The sequence below is a fragment of the Marmota monax genome, unplaced genomic scaffold (assembly GCF_021218885.2).
Source record: "Marmota monax isolate L192 unplaced genomic scaffold, Marmota_monax_Labrador192_F-V1.1 WCK01_AAM20220418_F8-fsc00206, whole genome shotgun sequence".
Taxonomy (NCBI): Eukaryota; Metazoa; Chordata; class Mammalia; order Rodentia; family Sciuridae; genus Marmota; species Marmota monax.
This window is the reverse complement of record NW_026694490.1, coordinates 574631-598456: the sequence shown is the minus strand read 5'-3', so window position 1 is coordinate 598456 and position 23826 is coordinate 574631. Positions and strand designations below refer to the sequence as shown.

General features: G+C 35.0%; 1 protein-coding gene across 11 annotated transcripts in view; it reads right to left on the bottom strand.

Moving 5' to 3' along the window:
- The window catches only part of Zmat1 (zinc finger matrin-type 1), a 51540-nt gene that overhangs the window by 18884 nt on the left and 8830 nt on the right, over window positions 1-23826 (bottom strand). For 4 of the 11 annotated variants that reach the window (XR_009224411.1, XR_009224412.1, XM_046419173.1 and 1 more), the window contains exons 2-6: window positions 9454-9501; window positions 7964-8070; window positions 4086-4187; window positions 3700-3874; window positions 1714-1782 (exon numbers count right to left, since the gene is read on the bottom strand). Coding sequence is in view for 9 of the 11 variants with exons in the window: in XM_046419173.1 (XP_046275129.1) it covers window positions 1714-1782; window positions 3700-3874; window positions 4086-4187; window positions 7964-8070; window positions 9454-9501 (501 nt within the window). In the remaining 2 variants the exon portion in view is untranslated. The remainder of the gene's footprint in view (window positions 1-1713; window positions 1783-3699; window positions 3875-4085; window positions 4188-7963; window positions 8071-9453; window positions 9502-23826) is intronic. The other 7 variants (XM_046419175.1, XM_046419178.2, XM_058571246.1 and 4 more) reach the window with 5 other exon arrangements.

The window sequence follows — 23826 nt, the reverse complement described above, 5'->3', positions numbered from 1 at the left end:
GAGGTTATGGAAGGATAATGCTTTTCAAAATTTACTGGGTGCAAATCACCTAGGGATCTTGTTAAAATGCCGATTCTGACTAAGTAGGTCTGCAGTGGGGCCTAAGATTATGTTTTCTAATAAGCTTCCAGGTGATGCCAATGGTGTTGATCAACAACCCACAATCTGAGTAGTACAACTTTAGGAAAGATGTTAGGGACCTAAGAATTTAGGGGAAGAATATGGCTGGAGATAAAGACATAAAACAGTGATAGCTTGGTGCCTGATTAGATATAGAAAGTGAAGAAAGTAGCATTGGGGAGTTCACAGGTTTCTACTTTGGATGAATACATTTGAAATGGCTTTGAGGTATCCAGGTAAAACAGCAGCTGCCATTTGAATATGTATGTCTAAAGTTTGACATAAGGTCATAAGCCTACAGATGAGAGATGAAACCAGAGGAATAGATTTGAATTGTGTTTTCTAGAGTAAGGTCAAGAATGGAATTATGGGGATACATCTAGGTATTGAACAACCACAAAGAAAGAGCCCATATAGAGAACAGGTAAGAAACAGAAACACATTAGAAGAACCAAAGCATAAGGAATTACATATGACAAAGAATAGAGCTTCAAGAAGATAGGAGTAATGAGCATTTCCACATGAAATAGCAAAGTCTAGTAAAGAAAGAATTGAAAAATAACAGCAAGTTGAGGGAAAAAATGAGTGGAAGAGAAAGTATGAAAGGGGAATAAAATACACTAGTAGTGAGAAGGTGCCTGTGGGGGGGGGGGGGAAACATGGTTAGAAGAGCAAGTGGATCACTCCAGTCAGGATCAGTCTATATTGTGCCTGAATTCTTGCCAGACTTTCTTAGTTCCAAGTCCTTCATTCATCATCTCTCCTTCCCACTTCTGTCAACTGAAATCACAGAAGTCTATGAAGATCTTATAAACCATAATGCTTCACACTTCTAGTTACCAAAAATATGTAGACAAATAACATATATATATATATATATATATATATATATACAAATAACATATATATGTGAGTATAAATATGTATGTGTATGTATGTTTATATCTATTTATCCTCATGCAATAAAGTGTTATTAACCCAACTAGTTTACATACTTGGTTCTTCAGGGAAAACGATATATTCTCATTTGTATTCCCAAGAATGGCCAGCCTAGCGCACAAGAGACACTTAAGCCATATTTAGTGAATGAACAGTATCATCACAATACAAATTTAAAGTACTTTTTATGAACCTAAGATAGCATACAACCATGTGAATACCTATATTTACTTCTGAATTAATAAGGGTCACCTAAACCATCCTGTGTTTCATTTTCTAGAATACAAACAGATCAAAGTAGATGGACTTCAAAGTCCTTACTTATCTAAAATTCCATGATTCCATGAATACCCTCAGTCCCTCACTCAATAAGAATAAAATGTTATATAAATAAACTAGTATGTTTTATGAAACATGAACTTCCCATGAAAGAGTTTTGGGATAATGTTCCTGTTTATCATTTGCATTTGATTTTATTGGAAGAGGTTTCTCTCTTATCTTGTCTACAAATGTCTTCCTAGCTTCATTTCTTTTGTGTTTTTTCCCAACATAATGTTGTTGGGCCATTATTGGACTATTAAAGGAAGCAGGACAGATTATTCAAATCCAAAGCACTGCTGGAAGAGGAAGGCATAGTCTTGTCTTTAGTCCCACCTGGAGGAGGCTTGGCAGCAAAAGGCTTCAGGAAGGTTGACTCTGTGTAAGTACGAACAGGCACACCTGCTGAAATAGTTATAATGAAAAGAGATCAGTATGTGTTCATATACTAGAGCTGCATTCATAAAGTATTACAGACATTTAGAATTCTTTAAAAACCCAGCATCTTTGGACTTTTTCAGCACAGGGATGCTGGATAGAAGAACTCAAGTCAAAAAGAACTTCCTTCTGTGAGAATGGAAATTTTAACACTCATTTATCACCAGGTTTGGGAGGGAAGGAATTTTCCATATCAGGCATTGCCTAAATTTTATTGGTTCATTTGAGGAACCAATAAAAGTATGACAATTGTCTTAGTGTAAAACAAATGGTACCAACCTCTAAGTTGATGTCTTTTTTTAAGTACTGTAGCAAATGCATCTATTCTGCCTAGGCTTAATTTTAACTTTTTTTTCCTTTTTTAAAAATTTTTTTTCTTAGTTGTTGATGATCTTTATTTTATTTATTTATACATGGTGCTGAGAATCGAACCCAGTGTCTCACATATACCAGGCAAGTGCACTACCACTGAGCCACAGTCCCAGCCCCTGCCTAGACTTATAATGTTTGCATCAGAATAAAATTGATGCAGTTAAGACCATGAAACTATACCTGTTTCTACAATTCCAGTTATTTCATTGCTATTTCACTTTCTCTCCTCGAGGCCAAGACAATGGATATTGGTGTCCGAAGATATGGTTGTTATAAAATACTTTCTATTTTAAGGCACACTAATTCTGTCCTTCATTAGATTGGCAGTCAGAAAAAAAAAATACAACAATTAAAGAGACTAGAATAACTTTAAAAACAAATTCTGGTTTCATTTGTTAAGAAAATAGTAAGTTTTAATACTGCTTCTTGTAGCATTGACTTTGCTGGGTGATGCCTATAAGATGACTTAGGAATTAATGTAGATGAATTTTCCATGCCAGGTATACCTTAGTACTACAAGGTTGAAGCTACTTAGAATGTGAAAAAATATTTATTTCAGAGGATTAATCATCATCTTTTTTGTTTTGCACACAAGTTTTTCAAAATAGAAGTTGGGTTTCCCAGAGTGTGCTCTGCCTTTTTAGATAATTTTGGGTCAGATCTCTCTGCACTGGTGGCCCAACATCACCAGAAGAAGGGAAAAAACAATATTTTATAATTTTCTGTATCTTTTGAATTTAACATAACAAAATTACTCAGCAACTACTGATTGATAATGCTAGTGGTACTTTTTCTTTATATTCATAGGAAGAAATAAATGGAAAGCCAGGGTAAAAGGAAAGTCAATAACTTTTTTTGCCTGCAGTTATAGCCAGGAAAGGCTGCACCTGTGATTATATTATGGTGAAGACATTGTTCTGAACACACATTTAAGACATCATTTTGGCAAGTACTATAGCAATAAAGAAGATGCCAAGGGGCAGAAATAAGAAAGTGTTAAAGAGCTTGTGACTTGATTATAAACTGATAGAGCTCTAGCTACTTGTTAATATTTACAGCAGTATAGCAAGTCACTTGCTTTATTTGGATTTAGCAAACTGAAAGTGAGATGTCATAACACCTTTTACATTCAGCTAGCAATTATAATCTCCATTGACAAGGACACAGAAAGAGATTAACTGAGTAGAAGAAAAATAATTAAATTGTTTAAACTGAAGTGAAAGTCTGCCTTATAAAAAATGGATGGCAAGTTTGAGGGAAAAGATGTCTGGATCTTTTATTAAAGAAAAAGAGGTGAGTAGGGGCTGGGGATGTGGCTCAAGCGGTAGCACGCTCGCCTGGCATGCGGGCGGCCCAGGTTCGATCCTCAGCACCACATACAAACAAAAATGTTGTGTCTGCCAAAAACTAAAAAAAAAAATAAATATTAAAAATTCTCTCTCTCTCTCTCTCTCTCTCTCTCTCTCTCTCTCTCTCTCTCTAAAAAACAAAAAGAGGTGAGTAGAACCTTACCCATCTCTGGTTGAAATCCTGATGGAGATACATAATAATGTTCCTCCATTAGTTGCTTCAGTTTTTTAGCATGGACCTTCCCCACATAGTGAGATTGAGCAACAATTGGAGAGCTAAAAATCATGTTGCAGAGATCACAAAATTTGTTTCTGTCTACTACTCCACTCCTATGCACCTGAAATAAGCACAAGCATGTTAGAATGATTCAATAGCTCAAAGTTCAGAGTTATTTTTTTCAAATATTTTTAGCTGTAAATGGACCCAATATCTTTATTTTTTAATGTAGTGCTGAGAATTGAACCCAGTGCCTCACACATGCTAGGCAAGCACTCCACCACTGAGCCACAATCCCAGCCCACATTATGACATTAACATAGACCACTCACCTTAAGGTTCCCAACATGCATCTTCATTCTCTTACCAGGCATTTCATTTTGTTCCCCATGCATTTGAAAATAAAATCTAACATTTTGAGCATGTTTTTCACTCTGAAAAAAGATATAATATGACTTTGTTTATCCAATAACAAAGTCATCAATATTTTATATCTCTCTGAATTTAAAGACAGTACTCATGAGTTTTATTACATTTTAACTGTACTGCTTATGAAAAAAAAAAAAACTTCACAGGCTTTCAAATCTCTAAATCTCACTTAACATAAAAAAATAATGCTACAATTTAGAAGTCAATCATTTTTAGGTTCTCATTTTTGACAGACTTCTAGTTGCTACCCAATATCAAATGACTTCTTCCTTAGTTACAAACCCCCGTCAATGGTCCCAACAAAAGAATATATTTTTCAGCCTCCCTTTCTATAAGATGTAGCCATGTAACTAGATTCTGGCCAGTAATAATCTGAAGTGTTTGGTGAAACTTTTGGGACGTTTCCTTAAAATTTTCCTTAAAAATTTCCTTAAAAGGATAAGCCCTTCTTCTATCCTACTTCCCCCATGCTTCTAGAATTATGTTGAAAAGGACAGAATTCACCTTGGACCACAGGTAACTGTGAGGACAAAAGCCAGTTCATCAGATCAGAAAGACATGAAATGCCTAGGTCACTCCTAATAGTACTGAGCTGTCATAGGATTCTAACACTGCCTACCTCTCAAAATATTTTATGTGAGGAATTAAACCTTTCTGGATTCAAGCCATATTAGAAACAAACTCTGAACAAATATATAACCTAATACGTAAGAAAAACCAAGATATTAGTGTAGGGAGAGGGTAAATGAACAATTTCTTAACACACTGCTTGAGGCAACATTTCTCTTTTTTTAATAGAGATAACCAAAACTTTAATTATGACTGAAACATAGATATGATAAAAAATAAAAGAAATAAGACACAACATATACACTTTTAACAGAGAAGTAAATTCTATATTGGGGGTTTTGGGGGGTTTTGTATTTTTTTCTTTGTTCTAATTAGTTATACATGACAACAGAATGCATTTCATTTCATTGTACACAAATGGAGCACACCTTTTCATTTCTCTGGCTGTACATGACGTAGAGTCACACCATTTCTGCAATCATATATGTACCTAGATTAATGGTAAACTACTCTCTTTACAGAATTTTAAATAGTCCATCATACAGAATAGGAAAGGAAAGGAAATAACAAGCCAGAAGCCTGTAACACTATCTAGTTTCAATAGATGTCTAGGTTTTGCTCTGTTTCTTTCAAAAGTCCTTTTTATGAGGTAAAATTTTATAGACACAGTCCTATACCCTCATGCCCACAATCCTTTCCACCTCTCTTCCTCCCCACAGGCAAATCTGATATATAGCATTTCCTTTCCTGCATTTATTCTTTGACCACATTTACATGTGTATGTAAAGTTTACATACTGCTCTTTAAAAATTTACAAAAATTGAATCACTTAAAATATAATATATATATATATATATTTTTTTTTTCAAATTGCTTTTTGAAACTCAGTATTAAAGGGGCTGGGGTTGAGGCCCAGCAGTAGAGTGCTCGCCTAGCATGTGTGAGGCCCTGAGTTCAATTCTCAGCACCAGATTAAAATAAAGATATTATGTCCAACAACAACTAAAAAAATATTTTTTTAAAAAAAACACTCAGTATTAAAGATTTATCCATATTGATACATATAGTTCTAGTTCATTCATGTTACATCTATATAATATTCTACTCCATATTCTACCCATCCAGTCCTCTATCAAGTGAATTTATTTTGCTTTTACAAACATTTCTGCAATAAACATATCTCCTAACATACATATTTAAGAGTTTATTTTGAGCAGATACCTTCAAATGGAATTCTTGGCTTCTAAAATATGTGAATTTTCAACCTTATGAGGTATTGTAACATTCTGAGGCAATTTATATCTCTCAAGGTAGTGTTTCTATCTCCTGATATTCTGAAGTGTTAAGTATCATTAGATTTTATATTTTGCCAGTATTATGGTTTTTACATGGTAGTCCATATAAATTATCACTTTTATATGGTAACCCATATAAAGTATCATAATATCATTTTAACTGCATTTCCCTTGATCACTAATTCAGTATCTCTTCTATAGGCAGTTCATAACCCTTTCCCATTTTTATTTTGGGTTCTTATTCTAACTTAGTGGTAATCCTTTGTATATTCTAGACACTAATCCTTTGTTATTTATATGAGTTATAAACATCACCTAATGTGTGGCTTATATTTGACTTTATTGTGACATTTTTTGCAGATAATATAAATTTCTCTTACAGATACTGTGATTTAATTTATAAAGCTGTGACTTAAAGGTGAAATTGCTGTAGATATAGGGAAACAATCCAATATAATAAAACAGAAGAATATCCTCAAAACAGACCATTGGGTAGAAATTAGTATACAATGACGAGTCCACCACAAATCAGTGGGGACAAGGATGGACTATACAACAGACAGTTCTGGGATATCATCTATTGTATCACCTGTATATCCATATGAAGAAATACTATCCACTTCTATGCACAAAAATCAATACCAGATGATTAAACACTTTGACATATGAAGAAGAACTTTTCAAAGTTTTAGAAGAAAGTGTATAGAATAGTTTCTTAAACATATAAGCATAGATATAAAAGGAGATATTAATAAATGCAACTTCAAAACTTTTGCTACCCACATTTTGTAGATTCAATAAACATGCTCAGAGAGGTGAAGTATCTTTCCCAGGGTTATACCACTATTCAATTGTGGAGCTATGACTTGAACCAAGCTCTTCATCCACAACCAACAAAATTTTCCTCTCAGTAATTATAATAATTTAATCCTAGTCAACATAAGGACTAAAATATAGTTTCCAGTAAGATTAGTAATGGACAAAAATAGAATAAGTATTTTAAAAAGTCATATGGGCATTACACTGTTTAAAGTAAAGATATCTATTACTTTTGGTAATCTAGATATCAGATATGAAAGAAATTTAACGGTTCATCAAATGATGTATAATGTAGAACAATATCCAATGAAAGCAAAGAACACTGAATATGAAATCAGAAGAAATCACTTTAGGCTTAATCATGTCAATGAATAGCTATGAAGAATAACCCTTGGCCAAGTTCAGTGGCACACATGAGTGACTCAGGAAGCTGAGGCAGGAGGATCACAAGTTCAACCTCTGCAACTTAGTGAGGCCCTAAGCAACTTAATGAGACTCTGTCTTTAAATAAAATTTTAAAAAGGTGTGGGGATGTAGCTCAGTGACTAAGCACCCCAGGGTTCAATCCCAATGCTAAAAAGAAAAAAATCACCCTGGGTCTGTTTCCTAATGTATTAACTAAAAGAGTAAGAACATTAAACATTTTCTCTTCTAGCTGAAGAATTTATGTTTGAGTATCTAAAATCATGTGACCAAGTCAATAACTGGTTAATTTTGTTAGTGTAGTCATCTTGTTTTGTAAAAGGAAATCCCTGGAGTTCTACAGTTTCCCTTGATTTGCATTAATAGTTTCCTACACCACGTGGAATATTTACTATAAGGATGAAGAGTATAGTTGCTTGATGGATATAAAGGAGGGAGAATGATGTGAAGAAAGTAAAATAGATATAGGGAAACAGTCTATGTTTAAATCTGGATTCCCCAAACTTAAGATAGTATATTACTGTCCCTCTCTGAACCAGTATTCTCCATCACAGGGAAATAATACCACCATTTCACAGGATTCTTGAAATCATCAAATAAGATTACTTATATGAAACTTACTTGCTATATTCAAAAACTTGCTTTCAACCCTATTACCCCTGTACTTAACCAACCTCATAATGCGAAATCCTTTGTGATTCGAACTGTAGCATCACTCCACATACTCGACAAAAGTTATCTGTAAAAAGTTCAGTCTTTCCCTGTTCATTCCAAGTGGCATCTATGAATAAAATAAAGGGAAGTAAGACAATGTATCACTTTAATGGATACATACAGGTACCAATTTCTTTCCTCAACTATATATTTCATATACCACTTGAAGTTTGACTGTTTATGAGGCTGCAGTAATACAGCTTTTTCTAAAACATTCAACTTAATATGCATATATTAAGAATGTCTCTAATGTCTAATATGAAAAGTTACATTCATTTAGTATGATAAGTCTAGTCAATGACATTTTAAAGGAATAGTCATGGGGCATCAGTAACTTCATGAGCTTCATAGAATGATTTGGGCAATCAATAATGAAAGACTGAGTTTTAAAACTTAGCCTGATATTTTGAGTTTTATAGTAGACAATCTTAGAAATTTGTTGTTTTATGTCTGTCACTTATGTCACGATATGACTCCAATGTTATCTAAAAATCACATGGAGAGGCCTGGTGATGTGGAGCAATGGTAAGTGCTTGCCTAGCATGTATGAGGCCCTGGGTTAGATCCACAGTACTGCAAAAAAAAAAAAAAAAAAAAAAAAAAGAAAAGAAAAGAAAAAGAAAATCACCTGGAACTACAAATCATCTTTGTCCACCATAGGCAAATATCTTCTATCACTGTACAAACACTAGGACAACCATTTGGCCAAAAAAATTTCATATTAACCCCCAAATATTGTGTTTGTGTGTGAGTATATACACTAAGATACAGAAATTGATGCTATAGTATTTTTCAATGTAATAAGTAACACAAGCCAAGTAATTTTGCATTTATACTTAGTGTCCACACTTTTATCTAAAGTCCTTAAGAGCTTCAATGTATTATACCAAAGTTTATTAGTTTATCTAAAGGGCATATATCACAAAATATCCAAATTTGTTTATTATTTGGGCATTTAATGTACAATTTGGTATCATATATACTTTCATGAAGAGATTCCATTGATGTATTAAATTAAAATTTGTAGAACAAATACAATATGTCCAATCCTCAACACTAATAAAAATTAAATATATGTATGCACATATATTCATAGGAATGTATAGATTGATGTAAACTAAATTTAAAAGTAGTTAATTTGGGGAAGTTAAGCAAGAAAAGGAACAAGGGGAGATAAAATAATGTTTAACACTCTGTACAACTATCTAAAGTTTTGCAAAAAGTATGTAGTATTTTCTAATTAAAATGATTAAGATGGCTGTCAGAAATATGGAAAAATAAGACCCTCTAGCGCTTGATCCCGCTACTCCCTGACTAAAACGATAAAGTGAACAACTATTCACACATGAAAATACTTTCAAGAGCTAAGGAAATCAGTTGAGAGATAATAGCTTCTGGGTGTAGTGCAGAAATACAATGAATTGAAGAGTACAGGAAAGACCAACATTACCTGCATCACCCCTCCCCAAATCCCAAGTGGTACAGCATGAGAGATACCCTGTGTATGAGGGAAGAAGAGGAAAGTTAGAACCAGACTTTGTCTTCAACCCCAACACTGGGTCTGCCACAGTGAAACCCAAAACTAAGCAGGTCTCCATAGTCCCAGATTCCAGGCTGGTGCTAAAAGGCTGAACTTGCAGGACTGTTCTGGTCCCAGTCCAGATTCTGTCACCCCAGTCTCCAAATCTATAAAATATTCAGTCTCCAGGTTGTTTCAATGCTGAGGTGAACTCTGGTCCTGGGCAGATATGGATATAGGCTACAGGTTTGTACCTGTGGATTGAGCCTTCAGGCCTGACCCAGCGCCAGGCAGGATCCTCCAGCCCTTGCAGCCTCGCCCTTCAGGCTGGCCCCTCTATCCCCATGCTCTAACAAACCAAGATCCAGGCATATTCCACTAGATCCCAGTTCTGAACCATGTACTCAGAGACTCAGTTTCCAGGATCACCTGAGTATCCAGGACCCAGCCTATCCCACTGAAGACCCAGGACCTAGGGTAGTTATTTTGGATATAACTTCTAAATGAGGCACCTGCATACCCAGCCTTCAGGCAAGCACCACAGCCACAGGCTTCAGGTTTGCCTCAGTGCTCTAAGAATCAGGATAGTACCTATGATCCTAAGTTCTAGATTAGTCCCTGTGGACTCAGGCTCTAGAGTGGCCCCAGCATCAGGCCAGTCTCAGGTTTCAGGATGGTTCTTGTGCCCCAGGTTCCAGAGGAACCATGGCCTTATGCCCACTCAAGTAGACTATGATGCCAGGCTAGACCCCTTGGATTGAGATTCAAAGATCACACTTAGAGACTCAGATGCCAGGTTTATTTCAATGGTTCCAGGTACTAAGCTTGCCCAAGAGCTAGGCCAGCCCATGCAGGTTCAGGTTATGGCCCACCCCAGCACCACTTCAACCTTTGTGAGCTCAGGCTTAAGGCTGGCCAGCAGAGGTACAAGATTTAGGCCTGCTTTTGTGGACCCAGGCCCCGGGCTCATCCCCAAAGTCCACACTAGTCTACCACACTGTATTTAGGCTTCAGGCCAATCCTGAGGACTCAGGTGACAGGCCTTCCCACCTGCTGACCTAGGCATTAGATAGACTGCTCAAAGCCTCCAGCAGCAAGCCTTCCTGAGGACTACATCAGATGGCCTGCTCAAAATCTCTGGACAGTCTGACTCTTGAAGGCTTTCCCAGACAAAGATAGTATGCAATGAGTGGGATAAGTCCATATTTGTTTATGTGCACAAACATCAATGTAAGGCAATGAGAAAAGAAAAAAAGGAAGTATACACCACCAAAAGAACACAATAATTTCCCTATAGCTGACTCCTGCCTGATAAGAATTCAAAGTAATTGTCTTAAAGAAGCTCAGAAAACTCTAATACAGAGAAACAATTTAATGAAATCAAGAAAACAATGTGACAAAAATAATAAATTTAACAAATAGATTGATATTATTTTAAAAACCTGAAAAATACAATGAATGAAATGAAAAATCTAATCCATAGCATCAACAGAAGACTTTATCAGGCGAAAGAAACAATCTATTAATTCAAAGAAAGGTTATTTAAAAACTACAATCAGAGGAGAAAAAAAGAATGAAAAGAAACAAGAAGTTTATAGGATTTAGGAGATAGCATCAAAAAGCAAATGTTCAGGTTATGGATGTTCATGAAGGAAAACAGAAAGACAAAGGAGTATAAAGCAAAGTGTGTGTGGGGGCGTTCAAGATGGTGGAATAGAGAAGATTGCTTTCCTGACTATGAAACCAAGAAAGCAAACAGGCAGCTTCTCAGTGAAGTGGGTAAACAACAACAACAAAAAGGAGAGCTTTACTGGAATTAAATACTAGACATTCAAACCATATTGGGGATTTGGGAGGTTGGCTATAACAAAATAAGGAAGAAATCCACAGTACCCCACAGCCACAGCTGTGACTGGAGGCACCATCTGGGGCATGCCCTCCATGAGCAAAGTGGAAGGATAAGGGAATTAAAGAAACCCACATTTTTAGGAGGACTGAGGCATGTCCAGGTACACAGAGTTTAGAGATCAAAGAGACTGCCTGACTAAACCTAAAGGTGTGCTACACAATATCCTCATGCAGGAAGGAAACTGCATCTCTCCTGGCTGTGTGTGGACAGAGGAAAAAAAAAAAAAAAAACATTTGCAGCTGAAGAATTGAAGCTGGCAGCTGGGGAAGCCAATGCCTGACTAACCTAAATTTGGCCTGAAAAGCAGTCCTGGCAAACCCACATTGGACAACATAGAGTGTGCCTAAGTGACCAGGAGAAAATCAAATGTGGAGAGAGGTTTACACATGGGTCAACAGGTCGTAGAAACCCACATGGCTCTCCTCCTACTCCTCCAACCAGGTTGCTTGAAGAACCAGCTGGGGAAAGAAACATCTGGCCAGGAATTCGAAAGAGTGGGGGCGGGAGAGATTGAGTTTGGAGACTGTACCCAAGACCAGGAAACAGGTTTGCAGGTGATGTAGTAGACTAAGAATTGGCTCCTTGACTACATGAGTAGAACCCAGGAGAGATCCCTGGAATACAGTCTTTCAATGTGGATCAGCAAGTACTGGGCCCTGGAGGGAACTGATTTAATATCTCCAGACCAATTGGCATTTAGCAAAGAACCTGCATCCACCTAAGCCTAAACCCTGCCTACATGAGTTCCACCTACAGGATTACCTCCCTCTCTTCAGCAACCCCACCAAACAGTGCTGAGAAGGGAAACTGAGAATATTTTTAATTCCAACCAACACAATTCTTTAACTTTTCATTGAGGTTCTTTTTATTGCTTTCCTCTGTTTAATTGTGACCTTAATGGTTCATGGACATTAATACATATTCATATTTGTTTTTTCTCATTTCTAGCATTTTTGAAGCTAGTTATTTTTCATGGATCAGTATTTTGAGGATACAATGTTTGATTAGTATATTTCAGTTTTGTTTTGTATTTTTTAATTTTCATTTTTAAAAAATTTACATTATACACACACACACACACACACACACACTTCTCTTAAGTTTCCCTTGATTCTCTTTCTCTTCTGCTTATAGCCAATCTCTATTATTCTCTTTTTCATTCTTCCCTTAATTTTACTTCTATCTTCTCATCTCCTCTCTCATAATCATCACATCCTACATCACTTCTTTTTTGGGAGTGGGGTACCAGGGATTGAACTCATGGGCACTCAACCACTGAGCCACATCCCCAGGCCTATTTTGTATTTTTATTTAGAGACAGGGTCTCACTGATTTGCTTAGCACATCGCTTTACCTGAGGCTGGTTTTTAACTCATGATCCTCCTGCCTTAGCTTCCTGAGCTGCTGGGATTACAGGGGTGCACACTGTGCCCAACCCTATATCACTTCTGTTCTTTCAGTCCACCATTTTAAATTGTAAACCCTTTTCAAACTTACTATTTTTACTGTGGGCAATAACTGATTATATCATTTCTGTTTATTGTGACAATTATCATTGTAAATGTCATAGCAGGAGCTATTTGTTTTAAAGCTGTATATTTGCATTGGTGGTTGTTATTATTTATCTCCCCATAAACAGTGAGGTACAGGAAAGCCTCAGGGACACTACAAGTCCACAGGATAGAAATTCTACTGCCTCAGATCCATACTGTTAGATGGGTATATACACAAACAACATGAAAAAGCAACTGAACAAATTGCCCCCAAACAAACCAAGATACTTCAATAACAGAATCCATCAATATCACTGTGAAGAAATATCATTGAAGGAATTTAGTATGTACAAAATTAAACTGATCTGTGAGGTAAAGGATGGTGTAAGGAGTGAAGGCAGAGAGAATATACATGAAGTGAAAAATCACTTCAATAAAAAAAAGATTCTGAAAAAAAATCAAGCAGAAATCCTGAAAATGAAGGGTTCAATAAACCAAATTAAAAATTTAACAGAAAGCATCACCAACAGACTAGACCATTTGAAAGACAGGCAATGAAGACAAAATACATAATCTTGAAAATAAAGATGACCATGGAGAAATGATGTTAAGAGATCATGAACAGAAATTATAAGAAATATGGAATAACCTGAAAAGACCAAATTTAAGATTTATCAGGATAGATGAAGGCTCAATATACAAACCAAAGGAATACACAATCTTTTCAATGAAATAATATCAGAAAATGTCCAAAATCTAAAGAATGAAATAGAAAATCAAATACAGGAGGCTTAAAGTCCCCCAAATGTACAAAATTACAACAGACCGACACCAACTCACGTTATTATGAAAATGCCTAACAAACAGAACAAGGATAGAATTTTAAAGGATTTCAGAGAAAAATAATAGGTTACATTTAGAGTGAAACCAATCTAGATCTCAATTCAATTCTCAACATAGATCCCCAAAGCTGAGAGGTCGTGGAATAATATATACCAAGCTCTAAAAGAAAAATGGATGCCTTCCAAGAATATTATACCCAGCAAAATTAAGCTTCAGAATTGATGATGAAATAAATAACTTCCATGATAAACAAAAGTTAAAAGAATTCACAATTAGAAAGCCTACACTACAAAACATACTCAATAAAATAGTTCATGAAAAATACATGTGAAAAGCAGAAAAGGGAGAACCTACACTGGAAGAATAGTCAATCAAAGGAGAAACTGACTCAAAGTCAAAACCAGAATTAAATCAAAATGTCAGGGAATAAAAATCATTTCTCAATAACATTGAAGATAAATGGCCTAAACTCATCAACTAACAGACACAAACTGACAGACTGGATTAAAAAACAAGATCCAACAATATGCTGTCTCCAAAAGATTCACCTCTTAGGCAAAGACATTCACAGACTGAAGGTGAAAGGATGGGGAAAAATATTATTCACATGGATCTTGTACACAGGCAGGGGTCTCTATCCTCATATGAGATAAAGTGGACTTCAAGCCAAAGTCAATAAGAAGGAACAAAGAAGAACATTTCATACTGCTTAAGGGAATTAAACAAAAACAAGGTATAACAAATATTTATGTCCCCAAAACGGAGCATATATGTGCATCAAAGAAACCCTTCTGAACTTCAAGAATCAAATAGACTACAACTCAATAATACTGGGTGACTTTAACACATCTCTCTCAACATTGGATACACCCTCCAAACAAACTAAATAATCTATAGAACTGAAAAATATAAATAATGTAGATTTAACAGACATATACAAAATGTTCCATCCATCAATGACTGAATTCACTTTCTTCTCAATAGTATGTGGATCCTTCTCTAAAATAGACCATATCTTAAGCCACAAAGCATCTCTTAGCAAATACAAAAAAATAGAGATAATACCTTTATTCTATCAGATCATAATGGAATTAAATTAGAAATCAATGACAAAAAATAGAAGCTACTCTAACACTTGGAGACTAGATAATATGCTATTGAATTACCAATGGATAGCAGAAGAAATCAGGGATAACAAAAAATACTTAGAGGTAAATAAGAATAGTGACATAACTTATCAAAATCTCTGGAGCACTATGAAGGCGTTTTAAGAGTAAAGTTCATCCCACAGAGGTCCTTCATTAAAAGGACAGAAAGTCACCCAATAAATAACCTAATATTACATTTCAAAGCCCTCAAAACAGAAGAATAAATCAACACCAAAAGCAGCAAAAGACAGGAAATAACTGAAATCAATGAAGCTGAAACAAACTTAAAAACAAGAATCACATGATTATCTCAGTAGATGCAGAAAAAGCATTTGAAAAAGTAGGGCATCAATTCATGCTCAGAACCCTAGAAAAACTAGGAATAGTAGCAACATACCTCAACATTGTAAAAACTATATATGCTAAATCCATATCCAACATCATTCTAAATAGAGAATTGTAAGCATTGCTTCTAAAAACAGGAACAAGATAGGGATGCCCTATTTCACTATTTCTATTCAACATAGTCCTGGAAACTCCATCCAGAACAATTACAAGAAAGAAATTAAAGAGATATGAATAGAAAAAGAAGAACTCAAACTATCCCTACTTGCCAATGACATTATTCTATATTTAGAACACCCATAAAATCCCACCAGAAAACTGATAGAACTCATAAATAAATTCAGTAAAGTAGCAGGATTTTAAATTAATATCCACAAATCAATTTCATTCTTATTCATCAGTGATGAATCAACTGAAAGAGAAATTAGGAAAACTATCCCATTGACTATAGCCTCAAAAAATATTTGGGAATCAAACTAAGAAAAGAGGTAAAAGTTGTCTACAATGAAAACTACAGAACTCTAAAGAAAAGAAATTGAAGAAGACCTTAGAAAATGGAAAGACTGCCCATGTTCCTGGATAGGCAAAATTAATATTGTCAAAATGGCCATATTACCAAAAGCACACTACAGATTTAATGCAATGTCTATTAAAATTCCAATGATGTTCTTCATAGAAATAGAAAAAGCAGTCATGAAATTCATTTTGAAAAATAGGAGCCCCAGAATAGCCAAAGCAATCCTGAGCAAGAAAAGTGAAACATGAGGCATCACAATACCAGACTTTAAATTATACTACAGACTTATAGTAACAAAAACGGCATGGTATTGACACCAAAACAGACATGAGGACCAATAGTACAGAATAGAAGGCCCAGAGACAAGCACACATAAATACAGTTGTCTCATATTAGACAAAGGCATCACAAACATTCTTTGGAGAAAAGATAACCTCTAGTGCTGAGGAAATTGGAAATCCATATGTAACAAAATGAAATTAGACCCCTGTCTTTTACCCTGCACAAAACTCAACTCAAAGTGGATCAAGGACCTAGGCATTAGACCAGAGTCCCTGCACCTATTAGAAGAAAAACTAGGCCCAACTCTCCGTTAAGTCAGCTTAGAAACCTAATTCCTCAACAAGACTCCTAAAGCACATGAATTAAAATCAAGAATCAATAAATGGGATGATAACAAACTAAAAAGCTGCTTCATAAGAAAGGGAACTATAAATAATGTGAAGAGAGAGCATACAGAGTGAAGAAAATCTTTGCTACCTGCACCTCAGATACATCATTAATCTCCAGGATATACAAAGAACTCATAAAACTTAGCACCAAAAAAGTCAAATAACCCAATCAATAAATGGACAAAGTAACTAAACAAACACTTCTCAAAAGAAGAAACATGAATGGTCAACAAATATATGAAAAAAAGTTCAACATCACTAGCAATTAGAGGAATGCAAATTAAAACTACATTGAGATTTCATCTCATTCCAGTCAGAATGGCAATTATTGTGAATAGAAGTAGCAATAAATGTTGGTGAGAATTGAGGGAAAAGGTACACTCATACATTTATGTTGAAACTGCAATTTGGTGCAACCACTCTGAAATGAAGTATGGAACTTCCTCAGAAAACTTGGAATGGAACCACCATTTGACCTAGTCCTCCCAATCCTCAGTATATACCCAAAGGACTTAAAATTAGCATACTATAGTGATGCGGCCACATCAACATTTGTAGCAGCTCAATTTATAATAGCTAAGCTATGGAACCAACCTAGGTGCCCTTCAATAGATGAATGGATAAAGAAATGTGGTATATATATATACAATGTTATATTAGCCATAAAAAAGAATGAAAATATAGTTTTTGCTGGTAAGTGGATGGAACTGGAAACTATCATGCTAAGTGAAATAAGGTAATTCCCCCAAAAAACCAAAGTCCAAATGTTCTCTCTGATGTGTGGATGCTAACACATAATAAAAGGGGATGATGAAGAACAGAAATACTTTGGATTAGACAAAGGGGAATGAAGGGAAGGGATAGGGTATGGGAATAGGAAAGACAGTAGAATGAATCAGAAATCACTTTCCTATGTTCATATGTGAATACACAACCAGTGTAACTCCACATCATGTATAATCAAAAGAATGGGAAGTTATACTCCATGTATGTATATGTCAAATTACATTCTACTGTCATGTATAACAAAAAGGAACAAATAAATTTTTTTTTTAAAAAACAAAGAACACTTTCCAAATTTGGATAAGTATAAATATCTAAATACTGGAAGAGCAAAGGTATCAAATCAGATTCAATTCAAATAAGAGTATCTCAAGACAAATTATAATGAAATTATCAAATATCAAGGACAAAGAGAGGATCTTGACAGCAGCAAGAGAAAAGAAGCAAATAACATACAAAGGAGTTTCAAAACAGCTAGCAGTGAAAGCTGATAATCTAGCTCAGTGGAACAGTGCTTGCCTAGAATGCTCACGTCCCTGTGCTGGAGTGTCAGCATAACAAAAAAATCCAGCAGTGGATTTCCTAGAAGAGACCCCAAAGACCAGGAATGTGGGATAATGTATGCAAGATAATGAAGTAAATAAACTACCAAAAATAACATACACACAAAAGCAGCCCTTCAGAAGTTAAAGATAAAGACTTCTCCAGACAAACAGAAATAGGGAATAAATCTCCACCAGACTTGTCTTACATGAAATGCTAAAGGAAGTTCTTCCAGCTGAAAGGAAAAGATATTAATTTGTAACATGAAAATGTAGGAGTGTGTAAAACTTACTGGTAAAGTAAGTACACATATAAATTCAGAATATACTAGTACTGAAATGGTGGTGGGTAAATCACTTATATTGTTAATAATGAAGCTAAAAAATAAAACTTTTGAGAATAATAGTAGCTACAATAATTTGTTAAAGGATACACATATAAAAGAATATAAACTGTGACATCAAAAATATAAAATGTGGGCTGGGGATGTGGCTCAGTGGTACAGTGCTTGCCCTGCATGTATGAGGCACCAGGTTCAATTCTCAGCATCACATAAAAATAAATGAATAAAATAAAGGTCCATCAACATCTAAAAAAATATAAAATGTGGGAGGAGTAAAGAAGTGTGAAATGGTTTTAGATGATCAAAGTTGTTATTAGCTTTAAGTAGCCTGTTATATCTATGAGATGTTCTTGAAATCTTTATAGTAACCATAACGCAAAATTTATACTAGATACACAAAAAGTGAAATATAAGGAATCAAAGCATAACATCAGAGAAAATCAATCATAAAGGAATACTGTAAGAGAGGAAGAAGAGAAAGGAGACATAAAGCAATTAATAAAATGACATTATTAAATCTTAACATTTCAATAATTATCTTGAATATAAATAGATTAAATTTTCCAATCCAAAGAGAGTAGCTGAATGGATAAAAAAGCAAGACCCAAACACATGATGCCTATAAGACACTCACTTCACATGTTAAGAACACATGTAGAAAGTGAAAAGATGGAAAGTTTTTCTATGAAAATGAATACCAAAAATAGAAGGAATAACTACACTTACATAAAAACAATTAAAGATACTTACTTTAAAAGTTAAGTGAGGTATCTTTCACTAAGCTTAATTTTCAATACCTTTCTATGGACTGAATTTTAAAAATTAAAGTTACTTTAAAAATTACATGTTCAAGATTAGAATAACTGTAATTAGAAACATGTCATAAAAGAATTAATATTTACAAGTTTATCCCTATAATTTATCACATCACCTCTGAATTGATTTTGAGATTATCCTAAAATATATGATTTATCTGACTCTAACATCAGCAAAGTAAAAAGGTTATCCAAAATCTATTTCAGGACTTTCCTTATTTCAGTAATAACCGCTATATGCAATGTAAGCACAGTGTCATAATCTTAACTTCTCAATGTGGATTTTTCAGCAGAGACCTTATAGACCAGGAACATGGGAAAATGTATTCAAGATGATGCAGGAAATAACTACCAAAAATAACATACCCACAAAAGCAGCCCTTCAGAAATTAAAGATAAATAAAGACTTCCCCAAACAGAAACAAGGAATAAGAAGTTTATAAGTATCACTAATTATCCTGTGGTGGCATTATAACATTACTGAAAAAGTGTTTCTTTTTTTCTTTCTTTTTTCTTTGTTACCCGGAATTGAACCCAGGGACGCTTAACCACTGAGCCATATCCCCAAGCCTTTTTATTATATTTTATTTTCAGACATGGTCTCACCAAGTTTCTCAGGACCTAAAAGTTGCTGAGGATGAGGATGAGAATCACCTAAAACTTGTGATTCTCCTACCTCAACATCCCTAGTGGCTGGCATTATAGGCATGGGGCATCACACCCTGCAGAAGCATTTCTTTCAGAAGTAGGGAACCACTAATTTATAGATTCAAGAATTCCAAAAATTTTACTCTGATTTCTCTCCTAGATCAACCTTTAATTCCAAGTTTCTTCACTACTGAGACAATCTGAAATTGACACTCAAGTTGGTAAACAAGAAGGCTGGATTTTTCCACCCAGTTTTTCATTACTGGTATTCCAGATCACTTCCATAAAGTCCAGGAAATTGCTGGTGTCCCTATAACTTTTCCTTTAGGATAATATTGCCTAGATTGCCTTTGACTCATTTCCTCAAACAAGGCCTGGGTCTTGATGAGGAATGATATAATATCCTCAGGCTCAAAATTCCATCCATTGTCCCTAGAAAATCACTAATTCATATCAATTATAACATAACATCCTTTCCTATTTACCTCTTAATGCCACTTAACACCACCTAGTTCAGGCCCTCAAGTGTCTTTGGATATAATTTAGCTTTACTGATATTTATTGTATTTAGATCCAAAGTATTATGGTAGGTGTTTTGAAAAGAGGTAGAAAAATGATTGAACATTGAAGGTTTTCTGTGAGTCAAACAAGGTGACAAATTATCTCTTTTGAATTTAAGACAAATGCATATGGTAAATGGTATTTTTGACATTCCAAAAGTTTGGAAATTGTGATTCAGTGAACCAAAACTAACCTGTCACATGTTATGTGATCAAGTTGGAAAGTAAATTTTGTTTTAATATACATATATATATATATATATATATATATATATATATATATATATATATAACCATTTTACGTATTGGGAATGCAAACTAAGTAATTCCTAATCTCAAGTAATGTACAATTCAGTAAGGAAGATAATATGTGTATAGAAAGTGCTAAAATCTGAAAACCAAAATATTTTATATGCTATAAGGCATAAGAAAGTATAGTGTATTCTTGCTGAAAATTTTGGAGAAAACTTCATAGAAGAGAACAGAATTTGAACTAAGCATTAAAAGACATGCAAAATTATAAAAAGTAGAATAATGGTATTTCAAGGAAGGTAAAAGAGTATGAAGAATAACACTGGAAAAAAAAAGAATAGCGTCAAATCATAATGAGATTCATTAGGGAATTTGGATTTAATTCTGTAAACAATAGACAAAAGGAGTGATTTAAAATTGGCATATCAGTTAAGTGTCCATGGAAGACCTGAGGCTTGAACTAGAAGAGGGGCAGTGGGCATAGAAAGAAAAGAAAGTCATGTCTATCAAAACTCGAAGATATTAAAGACTGAGATAAGAACTTTCTGTGAATATTATAAGCCTTTACATCTATTACAAATAAACTTCAGTAATGTTTTTTCTGATGTAAGAGGTGGAGCTTTGGCATTACATCCAATGAATGTATCTACAACTGTTTGTCAGTGGCAAATTCTCTTTGTGGGAGAATTTTATATGAATGTGCTGATGTCCCGACTTCAGTGAATCAAAAATGAAAACATAAAATTATAAAAGATGATGCTGAAGTGATGATTCACACTTAAAATTGACTTGAAATACTTTCCCCAAATTTTATATAAATAGTAACTCTCTTAATTTAAATGATTAATTCTACTCTAATTTTCAGCAACAATTCTTTATGTAAAATTCTTCTCGGGGTTTCACATCAAATTCACATGTGAAGCTTTTCAAAATCATACATACTGAATTAAAATCAAAATTTCTGTGGGTGGTTCAATTTATCCACAAGTGACTATGATGATCAACATGATGGGAACCCTTCCTTATAGGACAGGCTCAGATTCTTACACACAATGATGGTCCAATATTTATTTGGTGAGTAAAATGAACTGTAAAAAGATCTTGTCATTTAGAATGTTACTTATCAGGCTAAACTATGTTTAGTCTAATCTGTAAAGGTTTTAGAAGAAAAAAAGGATGAATGAGTGAATGCCCAAATTCCTCGGCACTATTCAAATCTCTCCACGGTTGAAGCCCAAGAATCTGTGTTTAAGCAGGTTTCTGAGAAGCTGGTGTTTGGCTGTACTCTCTGAAAAAGCATAACTATTGACCTCATTCAGCTTTCCATCATCTTACCCTTGGCTGCCCGTCAGAATCACCAATTTAAACAGGCCAATTCCAAGGCTCCATCCCACATTAATTAATAAGAATCTAAGTGTTTCCCATTCATTGTTTATTTTAGTTTCCTGGGTGATTCAGTTGCATAGTGAGAGTTGAGAACTAATGCTATCTTTTAAGAATTTTCCAGGCTTCTGTTGAACTGAAAGTTGTTTTCCTAGTGTAGGATTTCTTAACTTTAGTGTATATCAGGATTTCCTGGAGAATTGTCATAAGAGATCACTGGATTCACACAGCTAGAATTTTTTTTTTATTCTGTAGTTCTGAGATTGAGCTCAAGAATTACATTTCTAAAAAGTTCCCTGGAAATACTGATGCTGTTGGTGTAGGGACCATCTAGAGCTTCCATGGGGCCTAGTTTCATTTCTTGAAGACATGGTGAGTATGACCCCTCTTCTAATATTCCTTCAGTCCTTTAAAAGAGCTATTGCTTTTTCTTCCTTTCCTTTGTCTTTACCCCTTTTGTGAGTTAATCCCAGTTAGTTCATATGGCATGATTTCTAGTCCTCTTATTAGTTTGCCTAAATCCTTGCCATTCATAACTAACACAATCTCTTTAATAGGGTCACAATAACAACAAACAAGTAAAATGGGATCATCTTCTTTTTTAAAGTTATGGTAAAAAAACAAAATTTATATGGCTCTTAGCAACTACTTGTGGGGGTCACATCAATTGACTCATGCTCAGCTAACTTTTGACTCAAACATCTGGTTCTACTTCACCTAGGGCTGATTAATCTGTGTTCCTGCAGGGCACAGTTACATAATCAGAAACATTTCTGGACCCCTAAACAGACCCAGTATATACTTTTTGTTTAATCGGCTTTTTTGTTGCTGTGACCAAAAGACCCAACAAGAAAAATTTAAGAGGAAAAGTTTATTTGGCTCATGGTTTAAGATGTCTCAGTCCATAGATGGCCAACTCCATTGCTTTGATTCCAAGGAGAAGCAGAACATCATGGTGGAAACACAGTGGAGTAAACCAACTCAGAATATAGCCACCAGGAAGCAGAGAGAGCTCTGCTTACCAGGAACAAATATATAAATCAAAGGAATGCCCCTAGTAACCCACATCCTCCAGCCATAACATACCTGCCTACAGTTACCATCCATTTAATCCATTGATGTGGATTAATACACCAATTAGATAATGGCTCTCATAATCCCATCATTTCGACTCTAAACTTTCTTGCATTGTCTAACACATGAGCTTGGGGGGTGACACCTATTATCTAAACCATAACACATTAGTTCCATTTAAATTTCATCTTCTTAGATTCAGTTCATCATTCTAGTGTTTCAAGATCTTTCTGGATTCTGAATTTGTCATCTGGGGGATTGTGGGTGGTGAATTTCTATTGAGAAGTAATTTGAATACTGTTTCTTAGAGGTCACCCTGTACTGACAAATTCTTCTCAAGTTGCATGGCCCCTAAATTTTGACATGGATGTGATGATCTTCGCTTTCTAAAAGTGATATGTGAGATTTGGAGAGATTAAGTGGTTTTCCCAAAGTTACACATTTAGTGTCAGAGCCAGGATTCAAATATATGTTGACCCAAGGTTTCCTTGAGGTGGTTCTCAAGAAGGCCAAAGTCTTGAGTTGGACGCATTGCTCAATGGTAGAATTCTCGTCTAGCATGTATAATACTCTAGAGTTCAACTCCCAGTTACAACAAAAAAGAGGTGGCAAAATCTGGAATGGGAAACTTCCTTTCTAGGCTCAGCATTCATGATATGCTAAATAATTGTTTCTTTAGACCCACCCTACCCGCTTCCTCCACTATTTGAGACATGACTTTTGAACTCCCAGAAATAAATGGCCAATAGCCAATTCTGAGAGTGGGAGAGGAAACTGGTGCTCATAGTACAGATGTTTCTCAGCCTGTCTCAGTGTGAAGGCCTAGAGGGGAGGATAATTTCAGGGAACAGATGTTGAATTAGAAGTCAGGTAAGCAGATGATGTTGGCTGTGAGGAAGATGGTGGGGAAAGAAATTATTATTTACTAAATACCCATGATGTGCCACAAATTAAAAGTAAGTGTTCTGGTAAAAAAT